Source organism: Podarcis bocagei (genome assembly GCF_964188305.1).
Source record: "Podarcis bocagei genome assembly, chromosome: 12".
Lineage (NCBI taxonomy): Eukaryota > Metazoa > Chordata > Lepidosauria > Squamata > Lacertidae > Podarcis > Podarcis bocagei.
In genome coordinates, this window is record NC_138137.1 from 22,819,334 (window position 1) to 22,834,545 (window position 15,212).

The following is a 15,212-nucleotide window of genomic DNA, read 5'->3' on the forward strand; positions in this document are numbered from 1 at the left end:
AGTTTGTGATAACATAAACATCCTGGCTTTGATAAGTCAATTAACACATGTAGTGTGATTTAAAAAAGCAAAAACAAAAGGATTTGTCCTGATTCAAGTCACTTGAGATTTACCAAGAGGCTCAGTTCTAATTTACATTGCAGTCTCATGCTAGCTGTCAACATGCCTGAGTATCTGATCTTACATCTGCAGGAAAGTATTGAGTGCATTCTGGGTGCACACTGTTTGCTTAAGGCAATAGGTCTCAGAACCCTCTGTGCCATGCATGGATTGCTCAGCAGGCAAATAGATGGGGAAGGGGTTCCCTGAGGGTAGGAACATCATCCAGAGCCTATGGATACTGCTGTGTTTCAGTGCGCTCAGCATGTATGTTGCTTGGAGTAGTTTGACGAGTGGTCTCTAAGGCTATTCAGTCATTGCATACCTGTGGTGCAGTTATCTTCTTTGTTGCTGCTATAGCTACTTAGTAAACAGCAGTAATAGTAGTAGTAATGGAAGCTCTACAGATGCTCATCAGCCATTTTGCCCAAACCTGCAGGGAGTTAGCCTTACCATTAGCCTGAAGAAGGCCAACATCCTAGGTGAGGACATCACCAGCACTTCATGCATCAGCATTGGTGACCACACACTTGAGGTGGTAGAATATTTTGTCTACTTGGTCTCCACCACAGCCAGCAACCTCTCCATTGATGCTGAGCTGGACATGTGTTATTGGCAAGGCAGCTACAAAAGGGAATGGTAGAATGTGGTACTAATGTACAATACCAAGATGAAGTTCTAGCAGTTATGGAAGTGAGTCGTAGGCAACTTACAAGTGCCAGGAGTGACAGCTCAATGCCTCCACATGTGCTGCATCAGAAAGATTTGGGGCATCATGTGGCAGGCCAAAGTGTCAAAGATGTGCTCTCCCAAGCCCACATTCCCAGCATGTTCACACACTCCTGTCTCAGTGACGTCTACACTGGCATGGCCATGTCCACAGAATGGAAGATGGCAGGATCCCCAAGGAGGTGCTCTATGAGGAGCTGGCTTCAGGCACCAGCCTCATTGGAAGACCAACTCTGCATTACAAAGATTGCCTGCAAACATGACATGAAGGTTGGAAACATCAACCCTGCCAAGTGGGAATCCCTTGCAGACAACCACAGTGCCTGAATACAGGCAGTCAGGTCGTGCATCCACAACAATGACCAGAGGAAGAATGACCACTGGGAGGACCACAGAGAGTGAAAATGTCATGGTGTATCTGCAGTAGCAGAACTGGACACCTTCCTCTGCCCCAGCTGCAACAAAACATGTCTCTCCCATATTTGTCTCTGTAGCCACAGCAGGCGCTGCAACCTTCCAACACCGCCAAAGGCACACTACTCCCATTGTCTCCTGAGACAGATGCCAACCATCTCACAACCATGGAGTAGTAGTAATAATGTAGTAGTACAGTAGTAGTAGTATCATCTTAAAGTATTTCACAACAATACTAAGATGAACAAGTAGTCCTATCCCCATGTTCTAGATGGGAATGGTGGCTGATCCTTAAACATGGTGCTTTGCCTAAGGTGAGCCCATGTCCAAGTTCAAATCTGAATAGGGAGATTCTGGCTCATGCTCTTAATTCTTAGGCTACACTACCTCAAATGAAATTCTGTTTCATAGGAGGACTGGCATGCTCCTATGCAAATGCAATTTTGATTAGCACTCAAAATATGAACAAGATTTAATTGCAGACAAATAATGAATGCATTGCAAATTATTTGTATAATGCCAGGGGCAGGAGGGGGCTGGTATTAATTTCAGAAATTGCTACTAGTCACGAACTTTTACCCAAACCGCTTTCTGCTTCTGTGGTCCAAGAGTAGCATACTAGAGCAGGTAGTGGTTTTTCAATCGACAGACTGTCTAAAATTGCTACACATCAGGATTTGCTACCTGGATCACCACCTTATTAATCCTGGGGTAACAAAGGTTACCCCCATTTCAAGCAGAAGTAGGATATATTTAGCAGTAAAGTGCTTCATCATCCACTGATAATTTGAGTAAATGGAGGCAAGTGCATGCAAAGGTAGGCAAGCTGTGTATACTCTGGGCTAAATGTCCAAAAACTGCTTCTTGTCATGACCTCACACCCAAATTACTCTCTTATTTCCATGGTCTAAGTTGCTATTTTTTAATGAAAATTAAAAAAAAAATAGAAACCGATCCAGAAAATCTGTCTCACCCAATAATGCCTGGAGTTGTTCAGTTCTCCTGGTTCCCAGTCCCTCGTTCATCTGGAACACCAGTATCTATGACCTAGCTATGATACTCATAAAACAGATTATGTCCATTTCTGTGGTACAGGGGCCCATCAAACTGTTTCTCCGTCAGAAAGCTGAAACTCTACCTCTGCTAGGCTATTAATTTTGACAAAGAGCTTCCACTGTGATGTTCACATCACCTTGGCATTGTATCAGCAAATTGAAACTCTGGTTCCAAAATCCTGCAACTGTGACCTTCTGGCTTTCCGGGGGAAGCAAGCTTCAATTCCTGCCTTCACACAGCTCAGCAAATAAACTGTAACAATGGTGTAAGAGAGGAAGTTGTCTCTTCCATCATCCAGGTGTCTTGTATGTATTTAGCACAGTAGCATGACCATCAGGAAATTGGATGATTCATAACATTTTGGGGGAAAGATAGAATGAGTTTCCTATGGTGTGTTTTTTTCCTTGGGATGGAATAAAATGACTGCTTCTCTACACTGCCATCTCTGTCAGCATGCAGCTCATGCGGAGAATTGATTCCACCTTATTTGCATTTGAAAAAGCTTGCATTGTCTTTATTTTTGTCTCTAATAACAGAATACATTGACACTGCGTGCTTAAAGTGGATGGTTGGGAGAGACAAGACCCATCTCATTCTAATACCATTTATTTTTGTAATGGGGTTTTATTTGAACTCCTAATTATGAGTGAATGTAGCTTTCCCACTGTGTCGCCTCTTCTCACAGCAGTGAATTTACCTGTATTTGAAAGAAGCAGCCTGTCAGTTGTATCTTTTCATTATAGTATCAAAAAAATCAAGCCTTGGGTCCTATTATTCTCTGCTCTATTGCTGAACCCTCAGTGAAGTACATGGTGGTTGGGGCCAGCAGGTCAGCTCTGGATGACAGGGGACATAATCGCATGCATGCACACACACCTCTATCATAGTAACAAACTACGCACAGTCTTCTCTTGGATCATTTCTGTAGTAACTTGTTTTTTCCTCTTTCATTGTTCATTAACTCCTCTAATCCTTAGTTTTCACAGCTAGGCAGATTTAGGTGCCAAAAAGCAAGGAAAACTACCACAGGCTTGTAACCAAGGAGCAACTTGAGCATTCCAGCATTCTTCAGTGGTAGGAGTTTCTCAGTTTTTCTGCCAGTTTTACCATCTCCAGCTGCTCCCTCGTTGCTTTATCACAAGTGGTTCTGGAGGATGCTCAAGCCTGTTGTGGGAAAGGGGCATAAATGCTTGATTTAGTAGTATGAGCAGAATTTTGCCCATGCTTCTTTGGATCAAAGCTATTATGTCTCAGGTTTTTAGTTCTCTGTGTTTTTTTTTAAATGTTCACTTTATTTCTTCCATTTCTGACATCTTGTAAAACGGCTATTGTTTCCAAAGAACTTCTTCTGTATCTCTGTTTTGTACTTTAGTAACCCTTGATCTTCCACTTCCAGTAAGCTTACCCCAGGTCATGAAAATAACCATGTACAATCACATCTGTTTTCTGTGATTCTTTATGTTCTTTTTCTGCATGGTTATGGTTTGTAGTTCTGCTTTCAGTATTATTACCTTCAGGAATACCAGGTTCCTTCCTCTTTCATGCATTTTATATTTCCAGGGTTTTATTATTTTCCTAGAATCATGAATTATCTGCAGTTCTAAATTCTGAAGTCAGCACTATGTGGTTCCCATTTTAGGAACCTAAAATTATTATTTCTTAATAAGCTTTTCTCTTATTGCCTTCTGCTTTTATATTCTCCACCAGCTCTTCCCTGTATCTCAGCTTCTAGTTATTTAGAAGAACCTTCTGAAACAATAAAGTTGTTTCCAAATGTATGCCAATACTTTTAAGGAGCTAAATATTTGTTAAGTTGTTCTGGGGTGGAGGATTAAAAATTTATATTCATATATTGCAGTTGTTGTTCAGTTCTATCATGGTAGTTTAAATTTGAATCTGAATGGTGATAGAAATATTTTTAAAAAGGCAGATGCAAGGGGGGAAAATAGGGATAGCCTGAAATTTGTAAGAGAAGTGGCACATTGCATCAATGCCATTTCTTTGCTCTACATGAACATTATTAAATAGAAGAACAAATGTAACAAATCAGAAATATTCCATTTTCATTGAGAGTATGCAAAGAATATATAAACAATACATACCATTGTGTTTTCACATTTTATTTTAAAAAAAATACTTAAAGGAGTTCATGTCAGACTTCCTTGGAATGCAGTATACAAATCCAGTGAGGCTTTTCATGCAGTATGGAGGGGGATAGGGAATCTATACCATAAAATAACACAGCTTCACTTGACATGTGGTATATTTGAAACACTTCTATTCCTGAAGGACAACTTGTAAATTAAAATGTAATCTCTCTTGGATTTTATAGATTCAAGATGCAGCAAGTCGGGGCTTGAGGTTTGTTGGAATAATACCTCAATATGCTTCCGAAATGAACTCCAAGAGCAGCAGTGCTGTAATATCCACCAGCAACAGCTCCAGGGAACTAAAAGGTGATAAAAACCCATCAGATTTTGCTGAGGATTGTGTTTCATCAGATCATGAGAAAGCAGGTTGCACTAATGGATGCAAAGTCCCAGCAGCAAGGGAGGAAAACGTTGACCAGTGTGTGGACCCCAATGAAGACTTGAGAGGTGAAGGGCAGGTCATTGAACACCTCAGTTTAAGCTCCGCTGGAGAAAATGGAGGGCAACTTCAAGGTGAGAATTCAAGTTTGTCCCCAAGTCTACTGTGGACAGGTTAGCATGATGCTGTATTGGGACCAGATTCTCTGCCACTTGCTGTACTAATGAATAAACTCATGCGTTTTGCCACTTATTCTCATTGATAATGCAGAACACTTTATAATCTTCTTTGTTCTTGCAGCAGTGCTACAGGTAGGTGTCGTAATGTCCATGTTATAAACAGGGTACTTGGGATGTAGAGATGTTGGTTTGTCATGGACCCTTGGCAGTATTAGCATTTTCCCTAGCAGTTCTAAGAATCCAAGGCTTTCGTCTCCTGGGCCAAGCAGGCTTTCACTGAGTATTAGAGGAAGAATTAGCTTGGAATAAAAGGAAAGGTAAATAAGGTAAGAAGAGCCTATCTAGTCTAGCATTCTGTTACCTGCAGTAGCCAAGGAGATGCCTATGAGAAACTCACAAGCAGGATATGAATGTAATGGAACTCAGAAGCTTTGGGCTTTCAATCATGGGTAAGGCTGTAACTCAATGGTAGAGCATCTGCTTTGTATACAGAAATCCCTGGCATCTCCATATAGGGCTGGGAATGTTTACTGTCTGAAATCTTGGAGAGCTGCTTCCAGTCACTGTAGACAATACTGTGCTAGATGTATCCAGTGGTCTGATTTGGTATGTCAGCTCCTTATGCTCCTAACACCATTGATAGCCTTACTAGCTAATCCCCATTTAAACCTCCTTAAGTTGGTGGTCATCACCACATTTTGTGGAAACAAATTTCATAGTTTGGATGTGCCACAGTTGGGGAATCTTTTTGGCCTGGTGAGCCAGATCTTTATCATCCCATCCCCACCTTGCGGGCCAATTTTGACATGTGAGCAAGGCCACAGCTGCATCAAGTGACTGATAGGTGGATTATCCTGCCCATCTGTCAGCTGAATTGGTCCTCAGGAGTGGGGGCAAGGGGTCTGTTTCACCAGTGAGTAGTCCTTTCCCCCCTGTACATCACTTTATATTAAACCACATTTGCCATTTTGATGCCCATTCACCCAGTTCAGTGATATCCTTTTGGAGCGCCTCACAATTTGTCTTTACTTCTAGCATCCTGAACAATTTGGTGTCATCAGTAAACAATGTTAAACCCTAATTCTATTATTATTATTATTATTATTATTATTATTATTATTATTATTATTATTGCATTTTCAGTTTGTTTTTATTTGCTTTTCTATTACAATTCTTCATTGGTATATCAACAATAGTACAACTGTTGCATTTAAAAAATGAAAATAAAAAAGTGTAAGGAAAGGGGGGGGGGGCTTCTTTTCATATACTTCCCTTCCACTCCTTCCCTGGTTTCCTTTCTATTCCCAACCTATCCGCATCTTATTGTTCTTCTCAATTTTCCTCTATCCTTCTCTTTATCTCATAATTTACGCTGCTGAATTATGCTGATCCTGCTACATTGATTGTCTTTTGATAATATTTTTTCATATATTCTATATATAACATCCAATCCTCATTAAGTTTTTTTAAAATCTGTTTCTTATTCTATTCTATTCTGTTCTATTCTATTAGTCATACCTGCTGGTTCCGCGTATCCCAGCAGTTTATGATGCCCCACCTCTTTTGTTGGAACCATGTCTGTTCTCCACTTTTGTGCAAGTTAAACCCTAATTCTAGATCACTTACGAACAGGTTACAACTTGCCAGTCATAAAAGTTGATGCTCAACAGACTCCACTTTTTATATTTCTGCTTTTAACCAAAAGGAGTTAAAATTGGTCCACTGCCTTCTGGATTTGTTTCCTCCCTGCAGAGCTGATGTTCTCTAACCTCCAGATTGCACTTTCATTCCATTTACTACTTGCTGATAGAAAATGGAAATTCCCAGGGAATTTTGAAATTCCCAGAGAGAGGATACAAAGTTCAAAGCATTTGGGACTATATCAGAGGCAGTGTAGGTCACTTTCACAATACTAATTTAGAGTAGTACAAGAGTTCAAATTTGGAAGGCTTGTGAATAACTGTGATGATGCCAGCTATTATTATTATTATTTTAATAATCACAAGGTATAGTCAATACTTCTGCAGCCCCCCTTTTTGGACTTGGTTTCTCAAGATTGCTTAATAACTTGTAATCTGAGAGCAAAATTACTACTTCTAAATGCTACAGCAGCAAAAAACAACAACCCCCAAAAACCAATTCCTTTCCATTCATTTTTGAACAAAAGCCCAATGTGCTACATTAATTCAAAACAAGCACATAGATTATTAGATTTCTCCATTAGTATCTCTTGCAAGATGTTAATTTAGTATAAAATTGTATATAATGTTATATAAAAAGAAAAACACCATAGAGCCTGCCAACTATTTTAAAACACATATCTAAAACCGTTTTTTTGCCATGTTTCCCTTAGAGGATTCAATTCCACATGATCTCTCTTTCAAACTAGAGGGAGGATACTCACACACATTGCTTCAGTCTAATTTCTTCCACACAGCTAAGATTTATTAAGTTATTCTGAAATTGTTAATTAGGCCCATCTGGCAGGATTTTCAGGTTACTTTCTATCTTCTGTTCTAGTTTATAGTAACTGCCTCTCCTGATTCTGCTTTTAAGCAGGTTTGTGTAATAGACACACAGCAGCCCCTTAATTCGTAAATTGTCACAGAATACCCTTTACAGACTTTTCATTCTTCCCAACATGTTATTTTGGGGGACCTTGCTTTAAACTGCAATTACAGCTACATTTGCAATTTACGGCATTTCTGAGCTGTCATTTATTGCTATGTATCTCACTTTGCAAGGGCATTTCCCTGAATGGGTCATTAAGAGAACAAAGGAAAGGGGGCTCTGTGCCAGATGACAAATGGGTGGGGCCCCTCCTCTAGCTCTTAGAGAGTTGGAAAGACAAAGCCTGTGTTTTAGAGCAGAGTTTGCTGCCTTGCGACCTAGAGAAAATAGCTACAGGCAGGAAGGTAAGAGAGAAAGCCATGGCTGATTTCTTCTTGAATCCAAGGCTGTGGCAATGGGAGATGAGGGTTTCACTGCTGTGAACTTCTAAGTCGTAGGCTGGCTCAGCTTGTATATGCATAGTAGGCTCAGGTTGTAAATAAACCATTAATAATAAAGACACCACTGTCTCCGCTGTGCCTCATTCCCAAAAGGAAACACAAAGCCTGCTTAGTGCCTGGAACCCCTGGAATCTCACGCCGCTCGGAAATTGGGGTGCCATGCAAAAATTCTATACATAAGCAACTCAATAAATGTATATCAATGGCTTGTTCACATTACTGTGGTCAGAAAAGGCTGGTATGCATTTAAGTGTGTACAAGATAAACATGCTATGTATATGTAGTAAACATGTTGCTGTATCTCTGATCTCTATGACCCCTCCTCTGTTTCTTTGAGAACAGGATAACAAAGATCAGCCCTGGGCCATATATTGCCAGTGCAGGATTTCTAGCAGAAATTGCCTTAAAAAAAATTAGTTCTTTAAAATTCAACCAAAATAAATGTAACCAGAAGAACCATAGCTTTGTCTCTTTTGTTTTGGGGGATGGCATGGCTAACTGAAGTCTTAAGAAGAGCCACGAACTAATCTGTGAACTTTAAACAAAGAAGAAAGTAGAGACTAGCAAAGCTAAAGGGTGCAATAACAGCCAGATTATTAAGAGTATATTTCAGTTACTATCAGTTTTCTTTTTCAGTCTGGGTTGTGGGTTTTTTTTTTTTGTAGTTGGTTTAAATCCATTTTTCAAGAGCTGTTGTTTGCTTCCATGTTAACATCACCAGTAAAGTACGGTATTTTGTGTTGTGTTGTGTTGTTTGCACAGCTTTCTGAATTGGGATTAAACTCATTTGACTCCACACCATGGTTAAGATTGATGCAAATTGCAATTCTTGTAGGAGCTGGGGGACCCCATGATTCTGCGGCCTGCTTCTGATTTTTGTGTCAAAGATGATGGTGGTTATAATTTATTACCTGTCCTTCATCCCAAGGTCCCAAGCAAGATTACAACACGTTATTAAAAACAGTTTAAAACAGCTTGCCATCACAGAAATAAGGTAGGATGTCACAGTGATAGAATTAAGAGCATGGAGAGGAGACAGGACCAAAGTCACATATGATAAAACGCAACAAATTGCAGGAATGCGTCTTGAAAGAAACCAGGGAAATAATATATTTTCTGACTGTTCCGATGACCCGTTGGGATGTTATCTCTCTTACTTGTGGATCCACTTTTTTACCTGCTAACGGTTTGCAAATTTGGGGTGTGTGCTCTGTTATTTGTGTGTGGATGAGAAAAGGATGTATTTTCCTGTACCAAAATATTTCCCCACACTGCATCTGATTTCTTTATTATCCCTTTGTGACCACAGCACTTCCTTTTCCTAACCTGGAAAACTTATTCCAGTTTTGGCAGTGATCTTTCTTCCTCCCATGTGAGCACAGGGTATTATCTGCCTTATCTTTTACAAGGCAACCTTTTCTCCACATACCCCTTTCCTTTTCAGAAGTCCATTTTTTTGCCAAACCAGGCTTTGTTAATGAGGACTTTGTTATATCTTCTGCTCCATAATTCTGACTTTTCTTCTTCTAATGACACTATTTGTTTTTCACTCCCCCCCTTGTCTTGTACTACTTTGTAACTTTGAATAGTCTTTACTTAGCCATGTGTTTTGTTGACCTTACATATGACTTGCAGAATGTTATATCTTATCCACAAGTGTATTCTTAACTTTTTAGTGAGAATATAAATATGTTTCCATTTACAACAGTATTTAAACATAATTGCTTATGTTGAAATAATATTGGGTTCCTTTTTAATATGTGTACGTTGAATTGTAAAGTCCTTGGCTGGGAAAAATCCTTATCCTGTTTCCTACAACTACAAAATGATAAAACAACCCTCTTGATCTATATAAATCTTGGCTCAGCAGTTGGATGGTTTTGCCCAATCAGCATCTCTACATCTATCTTTTATTCGTGTAAAACAATCATATTCCACGATTACTAATTTGCATTCACACATTTTAAAGTGAGAAATACCATGAATTTGAAGATTTCTAACACTGTGTTTTTCAGCTACAGGATCAAACTACATGTGTGTGACCCTGCATTTTTCCTCAGAATTTTCTTTAAACTATCTGATCCAAATTCTTAAAATGTTCCTGAACCCAAAAAGCAGTTTAGGAATCTGGCAAGAAAGTGCTTTATTCTTGTTTTACCCCTTTGAATGTTATTTTTAACCTAAATTTCCATCATTACAAAATTTTGTGCCAAATTCCCTTGTTAACTGATTGTTTGATTTTTGTAAAACAAAATAGAGGCATTTTTAAGAGGTTTTGGGGGTTTTTTTGGAACAGATGGCAATGCACACACCCCAGATTATGGTATGCAACTTATTTTAACTGTTGTGGGTTATAGATTTGTGAACTAGTGAGCTGGAGATCAATCTTTTCTTAGTTATAGGAAGTGTCCTAGCCATTATCCTTCTGTCCTGCTTCTTAAATCAAATTAAATAGAGGAGGGAGATGCCTGTGTCTTATTGGCAGAGCCATATGCTTTGCACACAGAAGGCATGAGATTCAGCCACTGGAATATCCATTTAAAGAGAACCCAGATAGCAAGTCCTGTACTCCAAACAATAAGAGACTTCCTAACACAGCAGTCAGCCTTAAGCTTAGAGAGACCAACAGTCTGGTTCTGTATCATACTGCTTCGTGTGTTTGTCTGAAAATACCTTTTCACACAGTGCATACTTCAAACTATGAAATTCACTTCCACGAGAAGTAGTGATGGTCACCAACTTTGATAGCTTTCAAAGCGGGTTAGACAAATTCATGGAGGGTAAGGCTACATTCTGCCTCCACTGACATAGTTCTTGCAGGCTTCCTATGATCATTTAGTTGGCCTTTGTGAGAATAGGATGCTGGATTAGATTGGCCTTTGACCTGATACGTCAGGGCTCTTCTCATGTTCTTTCTTTTTATTATTTTAAAATATTTTAATCCATGCTTCATCGTTAAAGAGATCCCTGGTCAAGGTGCAGTAAAATAGGAATAAAACCAAAAAACATCAACAGGAGCAGATAAATAAACAGCTTAAGCAATATCAGCACCGATACCAGAACCTCATCACATATAGTGCATTTCATAGGTTTGTTGTAACAAGCTAAGAACAGCAATGTAGTGAGCACATTTAAAGGGCTACTGTAATGATGACTATAATGGATCAAGTCTTGTTGCACATCTCAACGCTCCTAGGCTCAGATTAACATTCACATTTTGTTGATTCTGCTAATTCCTGACTGAACGTCTTTCTGTTTTTCTAATCCTTTATTCGCTGTTCTATTCGAATATCAAACTTTGCAGAATAGTGTTTAAGGCGATAAATTAAACTGCAAGTTTTCATTCCTTTATTACGTCCACTTGCTGGTTCATTTATTGGCCCCTGAATTGTACGTATGTATATATGTCTCCTTTGGAGAAACAAACGCAACCATCTGCCCATTATGTCATTTTCTACCACAAGCTGTGGTCATGGCCACCTACTTAGATGACTTTAAAAGGGGGTTGGACAAATTCATGGAAGGCAAGGCTGTTAATGGTTACTATTCATCATGGCTCCAGGATCAGAGGCACCATGTTGGAGAACGCAAGTGGGAGCGTTATATTGCCCTCATGTCCTACTTGTGGTCTTTCCATAGGCTTCTAGTTGGCCACCATGGGAAACAGGATGCTCGGTTAAATAGATCCTGCTTCATCCTGTATATCTGCTGTACTTGTTTTTACATGACACAATATCATTAACAGAAGCTGTGATGATGAATTAATAAGTGTGCCGTTAAACAAAGTTTTATGATCCATGCTGAAACCTTTTTGTGGGAAGGAGGGAGGGATAAGTGGGAAATATTTTTTAAAAATCAAAGGTTATATAGAACATAACCTTTTTATTTAGAAATTGGAAAAAAATGCTGTTAACATGGGTTATGTGGCATGACTAAATAACTACTGTTACTGCAAGGCCAATTGGAATATACATGTGCTGTCTTTTTCCCGCAGAACAATTTTGTACAATAGTTATTAAAGACAAAAGAGATTTTTAATAGAATAACCTTTCTTGTGCATTAAACGTGAATGTGTTTTTTTCAGTGCCTAAGGACAGCTTGTCTGGAAAGCTTGTTAGTATTTGCAATACTTTGTTTCTGCCTTAATTAAAGCATATATTTTTCTATTTGGAAAAAAAAATCATTATCTGCCTCCTGTGGGAACTACTTTTCCCTCCTTGAACAGTTTATTGATGTTATAGTGCTCTATAAAGAGAGATGTTTGCAAAGTGTATGTCACTTTTAAGAGGAGTCGGCGCTCTCTCTCTCAGGAAGCGAGAACTAGGGGGGAAAGGAAGAGGCAGCTACAAGCTGGAATAGATAGCTTCACTTTGTTCAGTAAAGTAAGGTTAGCATTTGAAGTTAACAAAAGAAATCTAAGCTCGCTGTTCAGGAACACCTTGGTGACAAGGTGAAAGAAAGAGAGACTCAGAAACAGGGAAGAAAAGAGCTGGTTTCACTTTATGTAGCAGAAGTATATAAGAATAGGGATGGGCAAATGCAGGCCTCCAAAATGCAGCACAACCCTCAATAGGACTCATCAATTTTTGAGGAAAAGGATCACTTTACTAAAGTATGCAGCCTGAAGTAAATGGGAGTGTGGTGATCACACAGGGTCCCCCGGACTTTTAACAGTCTATTGATCCCTGTGCCACCACTGTGCCCACTTCCCCGCTGCCACCAACCCGTTACTCTCGGGTACACATTGAGTCCAGACAGTTGTCAAAATTGAACCAAACAAACAAGTTTATTTTATAAGTATTAACAAGTTTATGGTTTCTCAGATAATATTCTCGTCAGTTTCTTAACTTTAGTTTCTTTACCGGCCTATACCTTCCTAATACCTTCTGACTGATTATCTCAACTGTTTGACTGACTCCTCTTAACAGATTCTCTCACTCTCTCACATCAGACTAGCCCAACCCACAGACTTATCCTCTCAGTCCCTTCCCTAACTTCAGACTGACTTCTCAACTACCCTAAGTCTAACTCCTCCCCTTGGGTTCCTATTGGCTAGTCATTTTACACTTAGTTAACCCTTTCCTTATGACCCAGTATGGTGTCACACACCTAGGAGAGCAAATGCCACAGGGAGCAAGTTGTTGTTTTTGTTACATTTATTTACATCCCCCTTTCCCCCCAACACGACTGAAGGCGTCTTATAGATAAAATAGAAATAGTTAAAAGCATTGCGGGGAGGGACATTAAAAACAATTAAACATATATACATACGTCTGTGTGTGTGTTATCTATTAAAACATACAGATGATTGCAATAAAACCATCACATCACCAGCTGCTTCGTTAAAAACAGCCTGTTCACAAAAGCCTGTTGGAATAATACAGTCTTCACCTTCCAGCAGAAGGACAACAAGAAAGGAACCAGTCTTAACTTCTGTAGGGAGGGAGTTTCAAAATCTGGGAGCAGCTACCAATAAGGCCACCTCTTGCATCCCCACCAAGTGTGCCTGTGTGGACGGCGGGACTGAGAGAAGGACTTCCCCCAGGTCTTAGAGCCCAAGCAGGGAATATGGTCTTCCATATAGCCTGGTCCTAAGCCATATAGGGCTTTATAAAGAGCACTTTGAATTATGCCTGGAAACAGACCAGTAGCTTGTTGCAACAAGGGAGTCGTGCGCTCCTATAACCAGCAAACAGACCAAAGCCCCCAGATTAACCAAATAGGCCAAGGCCAGTGAAAGGGGCAATGTTGTTTGGGGAATAAATACAAAAACTGGAATACTTAAAAATGTGACCTAGCAGCCTGTAACAACCTCTTACACTGAAAAACGATTGCTTGTAGATAAAGGAACACAGCTATCAACAGCCTAAAAGAAGTAACCTGTGGAGGCTTGCAAGAATGCCCAAGAGTATAATCACTGCAGCAGTATGGATTTTGGGCAACTGATAATGAACTCTAACAGTACAAGGACAGTTAAAAGAATTGTGCCGAGGGGAAGGGGAGCTCAGGATTGTAGCAAATCACTCTGCCATCTAGTCTTACCCAACTATTCTTACTAGGAAACTCTGAACAATGTTGTATCTTGCTCACAGTGAACATTATAGAATTGTAAAGTCTACTGTGATGGGGAAACGTCTGTTTTCCCAGATGAAGGGCTTATCCACAATCAACTTAACTCCACTTTTTCCGGACACAATCTGCAATTTAAAGCTATGTGTCTGAGCACCCTTCCCCCCCCCCAGAGCTTTCCCTGTGAAAACCTGCTCTTTAAAGCTCAATTGGAACAAACATCAATCTACTCTGATTCTGCTTTAAATAGTGGGTTTTCATGGGGACAGCTTGGGGCAAAAAACACACACAACCCACGTGGACACTGAGTGTTAAAGGGCACAATCTTTGCCTGGAAAGAGTAATGCCCAAGTTAAGTATGAACAGTGCCTACAATCAGAACCAACAAGATTTGAGAGTGGGCTCAGGGACACCCAGCAGGGTTGTTGCTTTTCTTTTCTTATAATAATTTTTATTAATTTTAACATACGTACCACAAAACTTTATCACTTATACAATCTTTTTGGACTTCCATCAGCACCTCTGATGATCCACTGTTTTAACCACTTCTTATGCATTTCTTAAATTTATATTACCTTTAAATGTCTTAACTAATCATCCTCCCCCTTATCCATTTTTGCAGTAATTCCAATAATACTCCTCACAAAACTTCTTGCAAGACTACAAACGTCGTCTGATCTTCACAAATACTTTTCAAATAATCCGTAAATTTACTCCAGTCTTCTGTGAATTTCTGGCCCCGCCGATTTCGAATCCTTCCTGTTAGTTTATCCAGTTCTGCATAGTCCATTAGTTTCGTCCTCCAATCTTCTTTCGTCAGTAATTCTTCTTGCTTCCATTTTTGGGCCAATCATATTCTTGCTGCCATTGTTGCATATAAAAAGAGCTTACATTCCTTTCTGTTTATATCACTCCCTACAATGCCCAGTAAAAATGCTTCTGGTTTCTTTATAAATGTATATTTCAACATTTTTTTCATCTCATTATATATCATCTCCCAGAAGCTTTCCCCCATTTTACATTCCCACCACATGTGATAAAATGTTCCTTCTTTTTCTTTACATTTCCAACATTTATTGCTAACTTTATACTTTTTAGCTAACTTGACGAGTGTAATATACCATCT

At 39.4% G+C, this 15,212-nt stretch overlaps 1 protein-coding gene across 4 annotated transcripts in view; it reads left to right on the plus strand.

The window, feature by feature from the left end:
• The window catches only part of RFTN1 (raftlin, lipid raft linker 1), a 107,412-nt gene that overhangs the window by 62,892 nt on the left and 29,308 nt on the right, over window positions 1-15,212 (plus strand). For all 4 annotated transcript variants that reach the window (XM_081164635.1, XM_081164634.1, XM_081164637.1 and 1 more), the window contains exon 5: window positions 4,631-4,961. In XM_081164635.1, coding sequence (XP_081020761.1) covers window positions 4,631-4,961 — 331 coding nt within the window. The remainder of the gene's footprint in view (window positions 1-4,630; window positions 4,962-15,212) is intronic.